The sequence below is a fragment of the Lytechinus pictus genome, chromosome 8, assembly GCF_037042905.1.
Source record: "Lytechinus pictus isolate F3 Inbred chromosome 8, Lp3.0, whole genome shotgun sequence".
Classification (NCBI taxonomy): Eukaryota; Metazoa; Echinodermata; class Echinoidea; order Temnopleuroida; family Toxopneustidae; genus Lytechinus; species Lytechinus pictus.
In genome coordinates, this window is record NC_087252.1 from 15,770,393 (window position 1) to 15,784,970 (window position 14,578).

The 14,578-nt window shown below is 35.8% G+C and overlaps 2 protein-coding genes across 2 annotated transcripts in view; one reads left to right on the plus strand and one right to left on the minus strand.

Moving 5' to 3' along the window:
- The window catches only part of LOC129267129 (roundabout homolog 1-like), a 47,159-nt gene extending 44,069 nt beyond the window's left edge, over positions 1–3,090 (plus strand). The window contains exons 28-30 of the mRNA XM_064104128.1: positions 372–560; positions 916–999; positions 1,435–3,090. Of these exons, the coding sequence (XP_063960198.1) occupies positions 372–560; positions 916–999; positions 1,435–1,742 (581 nt within the window). The 3' untranslated portion in view covers positions 1,743–3,090. The remainder of the gene's footprint in view (positions 1–371; positions 561–915; positions 1,000–1,434) is intronic.
- A 2,929-nt stretch (positions 3,091–6,019) lies between these two features.
- Positions 6,020–14,578, minus strand: part of LOC129266289 (uncharacterized) — a 36,056-nt gene continuing 27,497 nt past the window's right edge. The window contains exons 13-15 of the mRNA XM_064104129.1: positions 10,423–10,485; positions 10,029–10,110; positions 6,020–9,552 (exon numbers count right to left, since the gene is read on the minus strand). Of these exons, the coding sequence (XP_063960199.1) occupies positions 8,820–9,552; positions 10,029–10,110; positions 10,423–10,485 (878 nt within the window). The 3' untranslated portion in view covers positions 6,020–8,819. The remainder of the gene's footprint in view (positions 9,553–10,028; positions 10,111–10,422; positions 10,486–14,578) is intronic.

A 14,578-nucleotide genomic window follows, 5' to 3' on the forward strand; every position in this document is an offset into this window, starting at 1 on the left:
TGACGAATGAAAATATTGAAGGATCTACTTCAAACTTTGGTCATAAATCTTAAAGAATATTCATAATATATTCATAATACTATGACGCAAGTCTGGGACAGTTAATTTCATGTATATCATGAAAAATTAGATTACTTTGGTAATTGTTTACTTATTTTGAGAACTCCTGGATGAATTCTGTAACATGAATTACACATAAGAAGGGTTCATGTGTTGGCAACAATTCCCCATGTGTAACTAACTCATTTTACCTTGAGGTGGACTGGGATAGCACTGCACCAAATTGGAATCAACCCGGGTCACCTGAATGTTAAAACCCCGGCTCTATCGACTGAGCTATCACGTCTTCATGATTTAATTTTGTTTTACAGGGTCAATGATGGCTTCATGGGCATCAATGAACGGTAGCAGCACTGCTGGAAGCAATCGTAACAGCGCATCAAGCTGTAGCTCAGACGGCTCGTTTTGTGCTGAAACCGATTTCGCTGCAGCAGTAACGGCTGCCGCACAGAATGCAGGCATTCCAGTAGTAGGTTCTCCACCAGCAGAAAGCAAGAAAGGTAAGTAGAATATTTTACTTTTTAAACCCGTAGAGGAATCCCTTTCACAGTTATTTATTAGATACTAGCTAATACAATTTGAATATGGTAAGAAAGAGAAAATTGTAGAGAAAAAGGGTGAGCAAGACGTGTATTGAATTTTTGACTTCTGAATTTTGTAATTGTGAGCTGCCATTCCCAAACCAACAATGAGTCGCCCATAATGAACTTTTGAGAAATTTTATTGAGCATGAAATGGCACCACATCCTAAGCTGTAAAATGATATATAACTTGTCAAAATGGGTAAGCTTGAATTTGTATTCTCCGCATAAAGACCAAGAATAATCTCCTTTTTTTTAATTTCTATTATTTTAGTTGGTAGAGATTTGGATGGAGGAGAGCACATAGGAAATGGCTCGGCCAAATTAGCAAGAAGAACAACGCCAAACAGTAGAAAAGGTGGGTAGTCTTTCTGTCGATCATATTTACGAGTTCATCTTTGAGTTGTAGGTTCTTCTGTCCTGTCTTCGTTAAGGCAAGAACGAAAGAACTGTTTGACAGATCAACTTCAAACTTGGTCCAAATATGCCAATAGGAGTGACAATGGGCTCAGTAATCTATCACAGTCAAAGATAGTAGAGGTCATGATACTTGGTTCATGAATGCATATGTGATGATCTAACGAGCTAATGAACTCTAGACAATACAAGATGTGAAGGATGCAGTACATTTCTGTTCTGGCAAACTAAGGTGGAGGCATAATTTTGTGGCTGCAAGCAGTCAGAATCTTTCTTAATAATACCTTTATATTATTGTGTTAATGAATGAAATCTGTGATTACAATGTTTGAAAACAAATGAAATGAAAACAAAAATGACATTTGATTAATTTCAGGTCCTACCGTCCCCACCTCACTATTCCCTCAGCCAACGCACCACCAACAACAACTAGCCAGGGTACCTACATCAGAGTCCTACAACAACTACCACCAGCAACAAACCCAGCCCCAAGCCCCTTCACAACGAAGCCTACCACCCCCACCTGCCAGCAGTGACGGCCAGCAACAGGATTCCGTCAACAAGAACAAGAGAAGGCCGCCGCAACACGACCTCTTTCTTCGCGACACAAACGACCTTGGCTTAACGGTTACTGCGAATCCCATGGCGTTTGCGCACGAAGAGGAGGAGGGCTTTCCGTCGTAGCCTACCCTCGTGAACCCTATAAAAGACTATCGGCCACTGTTTGGAAGTTGTGCTTTTTAGCAACACACTTAAGAAGACTCATGCTTTAAAAACTGAAATGTGTTTGAAGAGATAAAAAGATGCAGATTTATATATTTTAATGACTTAAAAATTGCTGATGCTGTTAATGAGATCTTTCACTGTATAAGCTTTATTGTCGAGCATTTCTTCTTGATGAAACTGGAATCTCAGCAACTTGCCAGGAGAAATAAAAGTTGATAATCCTTTTGAAGACACCATGCAATGAAAGCCTAAGAATTTTCCTGCTGGAATGAACACCTAGGAACAGTCACTAATCTTCTTGTTGAAATGGAGACTTGGCAACTTGCCAAGGAGACAAAACTGCCAGAAGAATTGAATCTTAAGGATCCTTTTGAAGACATCATGGTATGGAAGCCGAAGAACTGTCACCAATCTTCTACTGGAACGGATACCTAGGAACAGTCACTGATCTAGTTGAAATTGGAGTCTCGGCAACTTGCCAAGGAGACTAAACTGCCAGAAGAATGATATCTTAAGGATCATCTTCGAGACATCATGGAATGGAAGCCGAAGAACTGTCATTGATCTTGAAGACTAGGAACAGTCACTAATCTTCCATTGGAACGAAACCCTCTCTTGCTGGGTACTACAAGCTATTCTTTTTTATTAAACTATTAAAACATTAAGAAGATGCTAGAGAGATAAACATCTGTATATGAAATAGACATCAATATCCTATTGCTTGCCCATTAAGTTTAGTCCCTATGCTGTTCAGTAATTTTTTTATTAATGTTTTTAATACAGCTCAAGTGAGCCTCGTAAGCATTGGCATAAGGATTCATTTATGTAGGATTTTGTTTTCATTGTAGTTCTTTGTTTAAAAGAGGAAATAATATTGATTTGTAAAATTTAATGGTCTTACATTTCGATATCCATTTTGTATTATTATTTGAAAAGTTTCACACCTTGAGTGGTTCTTGGAGATAACCAAAGTAAGATTGTAATTGGTATTCACAGCCTGTTCTAACTTTTGTTAATCCGGATAATACTTGTTTTCAAAGTAGGACCGCGTTGTCAGAGAAATGAACACACGTTTGAAAGATGCGATTTAAAATCTTATTCTTATACAGTAGGTTAAATTCGCACTCAAAGTGTTTTTAGTTTTTAAAGTGCTCTGGTGGATGAAACCCACTCATCAAGCATGGTATGTACCAAAACATCAGGATATAGCTTTCTGATAATCAATTAATTTTTTAAGGATGTTTGTGTAGAAAGGGAGGAACATTGCCGAAAGATCTCTCAAAATTCAATTTTTGGCCCAAATCAAACTTTCATGAAGAATCAAGTTCATGAAGTTCTTAAATTTAACAAGTTGCAACTTATTTTGCATTTAGCCCGTTTGCAACTGTCAACAAGAAAGACAGATAAAAGGATGTTGAAAGTCACAAGATCAGATGTCACCAGCAGAGGTCAATGACCTTTGTATGCCCAATGCAAAGTAATTTTAGAAATCCAATTATCTCATAAATAATCGAGGCACAAGTTTTTTTTTAGGTTTTAAGTGCGGATATCTTTTGGAGCCTAAACTCAGCCCCCCGGCCACCCCTCCATGCCATCCCCATCCCCCTTTTAAGAATCAAAGTAGTCTTGTCTTTTAAGGGTTAATTATGCTACATTAATGAACCATGAAACAGACCACAGTACTGTTGGCATAATCTAGAGCCAATATTAGACATAACGACTCATCGATATATGCCATTTGGAAATCAAAAGCTGTAAAAAAAAAATGTTGTTTTAAGGCCTTCGCACACCTCAAGACTGGTCTGGACAATCCAATTTTGGAACAAATTGCATTTTGCTCATTTTCTGAAAATGGAAATGAAAAGTATCTTTTTATTTGAGGTTCAAGTTTACTGTTAGAATACTAATATGTTAATTTTGGACGATTGCAAGGCCAAATTAGTTTCAAGTCGTAGCCAAGGCAATCGTACAATTGCCCTGATGTCATTACGACTAGATATTCAATTTTGTTTATTCTAATAAGAATGGTAGCATAGTCACAGATTTGAATATAAGTATTTGTATGATGATTTAGAAATTTACACAGATGTTCCATCTATTTGCAGTAGAATTTACTACGTTTTATTCCAAAATCGGGTTGCAGACCAATCATAAGGTGTGCGGTGGCCTTTGAACAACGATAAAATACTCATAGCATGTAAAAGCTGCCAAATTCAATGAGGTTGCCTGTGTACAGTTGTGTATTGTAAGTAATTCTCTTCAAATATGCCAGGCTCACCTCCGTGTCATGTGGGGAATATGTGATCAATGTGTAAATATTTGTTAACGGTTAATGTAAATTTCCCTTTGTAAAACCTTATAAAGGAGGATTATATGTATATGTATATATATATATAAAAATATAAATATATATGTATACAAACATCTTTAAATATATATGAATATATTACTATCGCCTGTATTTTCTTGTGCTTTTCCAACGTTTATCTGTGTTGAGAGAAGATTGAGATTGTACTCTGTATTTGTGTTAACGGATCGTTTCATTAAGAGATTAGTACTGATTTTGTTTAATAAGCAGAGCGTATATTTTCCTAATATTAATGCGTCTTGTCACCTTTTCAAAGGTGGTATTATTAGGGGTAGTACATTCATTATCCCAAGCTTTGTTACCATGGAAACGTGTTAATTTTTTATCTTTAGGTTTATTTTGATTGTAATATGATCTTAAAAGTAACGGAAAAACAACGAAAAATACCTAAGCCTTAGCAGCAATTCACTGATCGAACTTTTGAAGTGGGTCTGAGTCACAAGCCAGTTACCAGACAAATTTTGAAAATAATATGAATCAAAACATACCTGGGCCCCGTCTTACAAAGAGTTACGATTGATCCGATCAATCGTAACTATGGAAAGCCAGCAACATCAGCATCTTAGAAATGCATGTTTGTTCCAAATATTTTCTAGATATAATGTGTATTCATAAATTCATTGTTTTCTCGACAATTTGGAGTTTTCCCCTTAGTTTACAAAGGACATTTTGCAAATTTCCTGTAGAAAAAATTATGACACTGATGGATCTCCATGGAGGTACCGTAACTCTTTGTAAGACGGGGCCCTGATGTGTAATTGCTTGTAGGGATGATTTTTGAAATAAATTTTATTATTTCTGGAGACATGAAAAGTCTTACACCTAATACAATGTTTATTTTTATAGTACATGTGGAAGAATAAAATAATGTAGGGTGGGATTATTCGTTGACTTAGTAATGACAGATTTTCATGTTATTTATACACAGCCATTTGGCAGAGGGATGCAAAAAAAATGTTAGTTGATTAGCACGGTAAGTTTTATTTTATTCAACACCCCTGAATCAAGTGATAGGTCTTCCAAATTCACTGCTTAATGTGTGTGATAAATGAATGCAGCAAACTTCACTTCACATTCAAACACAGTCCCACATGCTCCTATTCATGTATTGCATTTTTTTACATCCCACACAGAAGATACCAGCCCTGATTAATTTCAGCTGCGAGCTTCATTTATATAAGACACAATACCAATTTTGAATGAAGATTTTTGTCACCAAACGTTTGAGATAGCAACTGTATTTACCAAGGATCTTTTTGATGCAAGACCTGATAATTTCAACTGACAATTTCCACTCGTGTAAGATGATTAAAATTTTGAATGAAAAAGTTTTTATCACCAAACGTTTTAAATACTACCAGTGGTTACCAAGGTTTTTTTTATAGTCCCTTATGTCTAAATGTCTAATAAACTAAATGTTAACTGAGACAATTTCAGTGAAGTACTTGGTTTTGATTAACCTAGGTAGGGGTCTGCATCTGTTGTCTTTGCTGTAACCAGACTGATGGTGTTGTGCACCTACACCTCTTCCGTCTTGCTTTAATCATTTTCTTTATTTAACTACGATTTTTGGTGGCAGGCTTTTGTTGGAAAAATCTGCTTTAAATCTTAGTAGATAAAAAGAAAACACAGAATGTGAGGCAGTGGATGCTTCATGCTAGCCGTCTGTAATCTCACCACATCAGATGCATCGCTGACGTTAAGTGTAACAGCAAAGATTTAGATGCAACCTCTGCCTAGATCATAGGCAAGGTTTTGATTAGTTAAGAAGCGCAGGTCTCCGACTATCGTCAGCGTTGACAAGCTTCATGAAAGCTGCTAGAAATCAGGTATGAGTCAAAGTTATGGACTTGCAACTCAACGACTTTTTTTTTGGTTGGTTCACTGAGTGACCAATACAGCTGAAAATTTTACATACACCTAGGCAATTCCATACAAATTGTCCATTAGCCAAATTTTTTATATCAACAATATTTATTGTATTATAACAAAATTGCTATCAATCAAAATAGCCGTAAACAATGTTTCTCAAGATTTTACCATTTTGGTAAGGAAATGGGGTTGTGTGAATTGCCTGGGTGTATGTTAACGTTTTACTCCAGCTGTATGTACATGTAGGTGGAATATTAGAGATGCAGTCATAATTATACATATTAGTATTTGTGTCTATTTATGTGTTTTTGCATATCGAGGTTCAAAGTTCCATGTTGTAGAACTGCAATAAAGTCATGTCTGCTAAACATCCCCATTTTGTGGAATAGGAGAAATTTATCAATGATCTTTTTAATGTTTTTCATCTGTTGTCTAATTTTCCTTGATTTCAAACATTTATTTCCTATTTTTGTGCCATATAAATTAAAGCTTTTGAATGCCTTGGCAAAATAATAAGATTGTGTTTTGTGCTTGATCTACAGGAGTTTTGTAATTGAAAGAGAGAGGGAGAAAAAGAAGTGAGAGAGAGAGATAAAGGTATTACGCAAAGATGAGGGTTGAAGGGGGTTGTAGGGCACTTGATCCTAAATAGTTATCACAAAAAAGAAAAGGTGAAATAAATGCGTTTCTGAATGTTATCACTGAATCTGTTAAAAAAATAGATCCTCATTTAAAAAGGTCAGAATTTTCACTAGCTCGCTTGCAACATAATTGAATGTTTGCCTAAAAAGCCATTTTGTACCATGACCTCAAGATGTTGGCTCATTATGCCCCTGGGGCGGGGCTATCAGGGTAGGTAAAGGAGAGCCCGATGACAGGCTTGGAGAGCAGAGAGGGCCTTGGCCAAAACAGGAGGAGGGGTAAGAACAAGGGAACAGAAAAAAGGGGAAAAGAGAGAAAGATCTGAAGAATGCAAAAGAGAGGAAAGAATGAGGAAATGATGTACATGTAAGAAAGAACGGAAAGGGAGGAGGATAGAAAGGAAATGGAGAAGGAAGTGGGGAAGAGAAGGGAATGGGAGATTAGTATTGTAAGTAAAGGAAATTAACCCTAAGGGGGGGGGGGTATGAATGATACTTGGCTGTTAAAACTGACACCAGGGGCCTGTTGCATAAAACTTTTACCTGAGAAAACTCAGGTATTTTTTACTAGAGTTTTTGCCCTGTATTAAAGTCAATGGCAGAAATCAGACTAACCTTAGTTTTCAGTTTTTACCGGAGTTTTCTCAGGGAAAAAGTTTTATGCAACAGGCCCCAGATGGCGTCACGAGAATATAACCCTCAAGGTGCTAAAATTACACTATCGACTTTGAACATTACATCAAAGAGTGTTAGATAATCCAAGGTGGTATTATATATATCAATAATTCAGTATTTATATAGTGCACATTTAAGTTTCTCTTAGAACTTAACATAACACAACCTAACTACATGTACTAAACTCAACTCAATAATTTTAACTTAAAGGACAAGTCCATCCCAACGAAAAGTTCTGATGAATAAAAAAGTGAAAAATCCAACAAGCGTTAACACTGAAGATTTCATCAAAATCGGATGTAAGAAAAAAATTTGACATTTTAAAGTTATGCTCAATTTCACAAAACAGTTATATGCACATCCTGGTCGGTATGCAAATGGGAGACTGATGACGTCATTTTTACTCCCTATTTCTTTTGTATTTCATTAAATGAAATATGAAATATTCTGATTTTCTCCTCATTGTCAAACGAAACAAAGATTAACTCATCTCTGAACATGTGGAATTAGAATTACTTTAATAGTATATGGTTCAGTCGACTGCGGGCCCTTATTGTCAAATATGTTTAAAAAGAGATATTATTGTACTATTCAAACAATAAAAAACACAAGAAAAAGTGAGTGATGGACTTCATCGACTGACTCATTTGCATGTCATTGAGTTGTGCATATAATTGTTTTGTGAAAAATAAGCGAAACTTTAATGCCACAACTTTCTTATTTTACATCCGATTTTGAAGAAATTTTAAGCGTCATGCTAGTTTGATTTTTCTCTATTCAAATCAACATTTTTGTGAGGTGGATTTGACCTTCAACTACCTTAGATAACATTGTTAACAACGAAACTACAGACCAATTAAATGGGAAAATGATTTCATTGCTTACTGATGCAAGAGATACATGTATGTCTTAAGTGCTACTTAAAATGAACTGAGGAATGGGATCTTTAAGCCAAGGGGAAGTGAGTTCTAGAGTGTATGAACCACAACTGAAAAGGGGACACAACATTCGCTCTGGCGACAATTGCTCCGGGCTTTATTTCGTCTAAGATATAGGGTTTGGTTTAGGGTTACAACAGGGTTTTATGTTCGGTTTAGGATAGGGTAAAGTGTTAAATCCAGGGTCGAAGTTGGTCATTTGATTAATGTGAGCAATTGTCGCCGGAGCAAATGTCATGAAACCCTAAGAGAAGGCCCTTTCACCATGTGTAAGAGAGGTTGCTTTGGGTATGACTAAAATATTCTTGTGGGATGACCGAAAATGTTTTTAGGGGTTGATCATTCTCGCGATGTTTGCAGGGGACTTTCCTTGGATGCTTTTAAATGTAATGATGTAAATGATTTTAAAGAGGATACACTTCTGTACAGGTAGGTCTAACCAAAGTGGCTGCCGGGGGGGGGGGGAGGTTCAGACATGTCTCTTCTTAGAACTTTATCTACACCAGTGAACATCACGTTTTTGCTGTGTGACTGTTCTTTCTCAAACACATGGCAGCAAGTACAAGTCACCATCGACATCAGCATTAACTGAACCAACCGACATAGAAGGGCATGTCCTAATAACTACAATCTCATCTTCACTCATTTCTGGCAACTCTTCGTATATGCATTCATTTCCACTGTCAACATCATCAGATCCCGCAGACATGTTAGATAATTCTGCTGATGCTTTCAGAGGGGAAGGTTGGATGTTTGGGCGAGGCAGCTCCGGCTCCATCTGAGAGCCAAGCTTGGAAGGAGCGCTCGGTGCTTCGCCCTTTCCAGGACAATTCTTATCCGTTGGGTCAAGCACGTAGCGATTTCCGGTCCCAGATCTCGTCTTGGGAGAAGTACACTGGTCAAAGTAGATATACTCTCCTGCGGGTGGCGGCGGGGCAGTTGGAAGCGGCCAGAGCGGTCCTTCATCCGAGCCACAATGCGTTTGGGCAAACGGTTCCACGACATAAATGTATTCTCCGTTACCGAGTAGATCCTTTGCAGTCGAACCCCTTTCGGATGGTGATGGAGTGGCCTGATCGACATAGATATACTCCGTGTATATACTGTCTAAATCTCCACTGCCAACGGGCAGAGATGTAATTGGACGCGGGCGTATGGGAGGAGGCACGATGTCTCCTGCCGCCTTGTCGATTTGGTAAGCTGGGTTTTCGAAGTGAGCTGAAGACATTCTTTCGATGATCTTATTTTCAGCACGTCTATCGTCTTGCCTACGCCTGAAGATAAACAATGGAGATCACAGGAAAGCGTTTTTTTTTTTTTATGTATCACCACACCTTTGCCATGTTTGCTTAGTATGAGTTTTACTCTATCCATAAAGGTAATACCAGGACATGAGATAAAATGAAGAATATTTCCCAGAGAAAAACTCAGTTGCCATGGTTACGATTGTATGTATTGGTTGAGATCGTGATGAAGGGCATGCGCCCGAATGCTTGAAGACTGGTTTCAACCATGGACCTATTACGAATCAACTTTGCATGGGCCCTCTCCATATTCTTATTACTCTCATGTATTTACATAAAATAAATGCACTCGGTGTATCTGTGTTTATTGCACATATAAGGTCCTATTAATCAAGACAATAAATTCCAATGAAAACAAAAGGAGATTATAATCAACAATGACAAATATGTAATATATTATTTATCATATACACATAAGAATAAATTAGCATGTTTAAAGCGCATACCTTCTTTTGAAGTACAAGTGGAGACAAAGGACTAAGATTCCACACATTATCGAAAGCGATCCAGTCGCACTGCTAATGATTGCTGCCAGTGAAGAGAATAGGGAAAATGATAGACATTAAACAGATTTTGAATTTAATCTTGAATTAATTTAAAGTAATGTATGTTATCCTTCAATTCCTTGTTAAACAAATTTAAATTCCTATCATTTTTATTAACAGTTAATGGTTTAAGTAGTTTATATTCTTTAAAAAGTGCATTTCCGAATCATTCTACCATGGTATTAAAAGTCATTACACCTCTACAAACAAACCACGTCTCTATGACACACGATTTGAGCATTTTTTTTTTATTTATCGAAAGAACAGGTAAAAACCAAGTATTAGTTCTTCTCACCCATGTTTACTGCATTGTTTGAAGAAGATGTAGGGGCAAGATGCACATATGCCTTGGTAGTGTCTAAAGAAAAAGAGAAGAAATGTGCAATTAAATAAATTAAAATTCCCATTCTCGAAATTCTCTTTTCCTCCCCTCCCCTCCGACACACATTAAAAACGCTGTTTAAAATCTTTACACAACGCTATTTACTACATCAGCCTTACAGTAGATATTTAATCGGTTTAAACAATTATTTAAAGGACAAGTCCACCCCAACAAAAAGTTGATTTGAATAAAAAGAGAAAAATCCAACAAGCATAACACTGAAAATTTCATCAAAATCGGATGTAAAATAAGAAAGTTACATTTTAAAGTTTCGCTTAATTCCACAAAACAGTTATATGCACGTTCTGGTCGGTATGCAAATGAGGAGACTGATGATGTCATCCACTCACTATTTCTTTTGTATTTTATTATGTAAAATATGAAATATTCTTATTTTCTCCTCATTGTCAAGTGAAACAACGATTAATTCCTCCCTGAACATGTGGAATTAGCATTGTCTAACACTATATGGTTCAGTCAAGTTGTTCCTTATTGTCAAATCTATAAAAAAAAATGAAATATTGTATAACTCAAACAATAAAAAACAAAAGAAATAGTGAGTGATGGACATCATCGACTGACTCACCTAGTTGTGCATATCACTGTTTTGTGAAAAATAAGCAAAACTTTAAAATGTCATAACTTTCTTATTTTACATCCGATTTTGATGAAATTTTCAGCACTATGCTAGTTTGATTTTTCTCTATTTATTTAAGTCAGCATTTTCCTGGGGTGGACTTGACCTTTAAAAACTTAAACAGCGTTTGATTTTTAATATTTAATTTTCAATAAATTAAGCATGGTTGTTTTAAAACTGTTAGTCAACTCCTGCAAAGTTCATACAAAATTTAAAACAGTGTTTTCACTGTGTATATTAAAGGAGAACGAAACCTTGTGAACAAGTCGGCTTTTGTGGAAAGAGACAAATCTAAGAAAGTTTGAGAAAAATCGGACAGATAATGAGACAGTTATGAGCATTTGCATATTGCGATCACTAATGCTATTGAGATATCCTCTCATTGGCAATGCGACAAAGATATGTGATGTCACATGTGAACAACTTTCCCTGTGATGGACTATAAAATACCCTAAAATGTCTCTTTTCGCTCTTTCGTATGGTGATACAAACTGTTTATCCACGATGTATTCTTTGAAAATCTGTATTACATATGAAATCCTATAGGAAGAAAACATGATCTACTGAGAGATGTGATAAAAAAGGGGAGTTTTAGATAAATATGTACAAGAGTAATGGGAAAGTTGTTCACATGTGCGTCACACTTCTTTGCCCAGGGGCAGATCCAGCTTTCGCCAATGGGGGGGGGGGGGGGGGGGGTGTTACACCCACAAATGTAATAATCGCCCACAAATGTAATAACGCCCACAAATGTAATAACACTTTACCCACAAATGTAATAACGCCCACAAATGTAATAACACTTTACCCACAAATGTAATAATTTCACCCACAAATGTAATAATGCACTTTACCCACAAATGTAATAATTTTGGATCGCCCACAAATGTAATAATGACTTTACCCACAAATGTAATAAATTTGAAGGAATTTTTGGCGGATCCGTTCTCAACTAAAATCCTATAGTAATGCGTTCATATATCCATGGACCTATTGTAATAGGTCCATGATATAGCACAAAAGTGCAAAGTCTTTTTTCCAGACCCGGTTAATTCGAAAATTATTATAAAAGTCCAAAGTCTTTTATCCAGACCCAGTTGTTTCAAAAATTATAATATAAGTCCAAAGTCTTTTTTCCAGACCCAGTTGTTTCAAAAATTATAATATAAGTCCAAAGTCTTTTTCCAGACCCAGTTGTTTCAAAAATTATAATATAAGTCCAAAGTCTTTTTTCCAGACCCGGTTGTTTAAAAAAAAATAATACAAGTCCAAAGTCTTTTTTCCAGACCTGGTTGTTTAAAAAATAATAATACAAGTCCAAAGTCTTTTCTCCAGACCTGGTTGTTTAAAAAATAATAATACAAGTCCAAAGTCTTTTTTCAAGACCCGGTTCTTTAAAAAATTACAATATAAGTCCAAAGTCTTTTTTCCAGACCCAGTCGTTTCAAAAATTACAATATAAGTCCAAAGTATTTTTTCCAGACCCGGTCGTTTTAATAATTATAATATAAGTCCAAACTAAGATACGATAATGATATTCCAGTAGAATGGAAATGAGATTAATTAATTAAAACTGGTGGAATTAATGTGTTTGTTGTTGTGTTAACTTATAAGGCACATATTGTGAATATATATGCTAAGAGTAAATTGAGAATCAAGCATAGTCTTTTCTCCAGACCCGTTAACTAAAAACTAAAACCATATAGTAATGCGTTAATATAGCACAAAGTGCAAAGTTTTTTTTCCAGACCCGGTTAATTCAAAAATTATAATATAAGTCCAAACGAAGATACGATAATGATATTCCAGTGGAATAAAATGTTGTTGTTTTAGCTTATACGGCACGTATCATTCAGCGGTGAATATTTGCGCAAATAAAAATAAGAATCGAGCTAAGTTTTTTCTCCAGACCCAGTTAATTAAGACTGGTGGAATAAATGTCTTTGTTGTTGTTGTTTTAACTTATACGGCACCTATTGCGAATATATGCGCTAAGAGTAAATTGAGAATCAAGCGTAGTCTTTTCTCCAGACCCGGTTACTAAAAACTAAAAACTAAAACCCTTTACCCACAAATGCAATAATTTCACCCATGAATGTAATAATGCACTTTACCCACATATTTAATAATTTTAGATCGCCCACAAATGTTATAATGACTTTATTCACAAATGTTATAAATTTGAAGAGATTTTTGGCGATTCTGTTCTAAACTAAAACCCTATAGTAATGCGTTCATATAGCGCAAAGTCTCAGTCTTTTTTCTCCAGACCCGGTTATATAAAACATTTAAACAATCTTCCATATAAAGATCCCAAAATTAATTCTTCTTAATGTTGAATAACATAGAAGTTTAGCGTAGTCTTTCCTCCAGACCCAAATATTTCAAATAGCAAATAATAAATAATAATATAAAAAAAACAAAGACCCCACGATGTTATCAATGTTGAACAAGATGTAAATATAACAAAGTCTTTCCTCCAGACACAGTTATAAAAAAAATCATTCAAAAATAAAACAACAACAACCAAAAACAGACCCGCAATCTTTTCAACATTGAATAGCGTATGTGTGTGTGTATTTGAGTTTTGTCAGACGAGTATCAATCAGATATGATTATTCATGTCTGGGACCAACCTTTAACGTCACCATCCGAAAGACGTGACCAAGGCTCGAACCTCGAACCTCTGCATCAATTTGTATCTTCCCCACATAGCTTGGATTACTGGCGCATGCCACAACGCCCAGTTAGCATCGACATATGGTGAAGTCTTTGTTCCAGCCGCGGTTATTTCAAAATAGCATATCATAAAGAACAATATTAACAAAGACCCAACTATCTCATTGATGCTGAATAACCTGAAAATATAGCGTAGTCTTTCTTCAAGACCCAGTTATTTTAAAATAACAAATCATAGAAAAGATATATAATAATAATAAAACAAAGGCCCCACAGTCTTATTGATGTTGAATAACGGGGGGGGGGGGGGTTCTTATTTTTATTTGGCAACCAGTCAAATTTGACTATTTTTGCCATCATAAATATTATATTATTAACGTTTGTTTTCTTTGAAGAAATAAAAAATACATGAGTAAAGTAAAATTCAAATATTTATTTATTTTCCTTTCTTTTTTTTCTTTTCTATGTCTTTTTTTATAGGATATCTACTAGGATTTAAAGTCGAGTAGGTGTGTCTCTCAATTTAAAATCAGGGCTTTTACTGAAAATATGTTATATGGACCTACTAAGTATGCAAGTAAAACCTAGGATGGAGATGACAGAGAAAGAAATTAGGAAAATCACAGCTCCAATCCTACACCCGTACGTATGGGGATACGTCTGTCCCGTTGATGTGAACATCAACGTCAGTGAAGTCTCGACCTTTCCCGGAGACAAGACGCCTTTAAATCCTAACAAGGAAATATAGCGTAG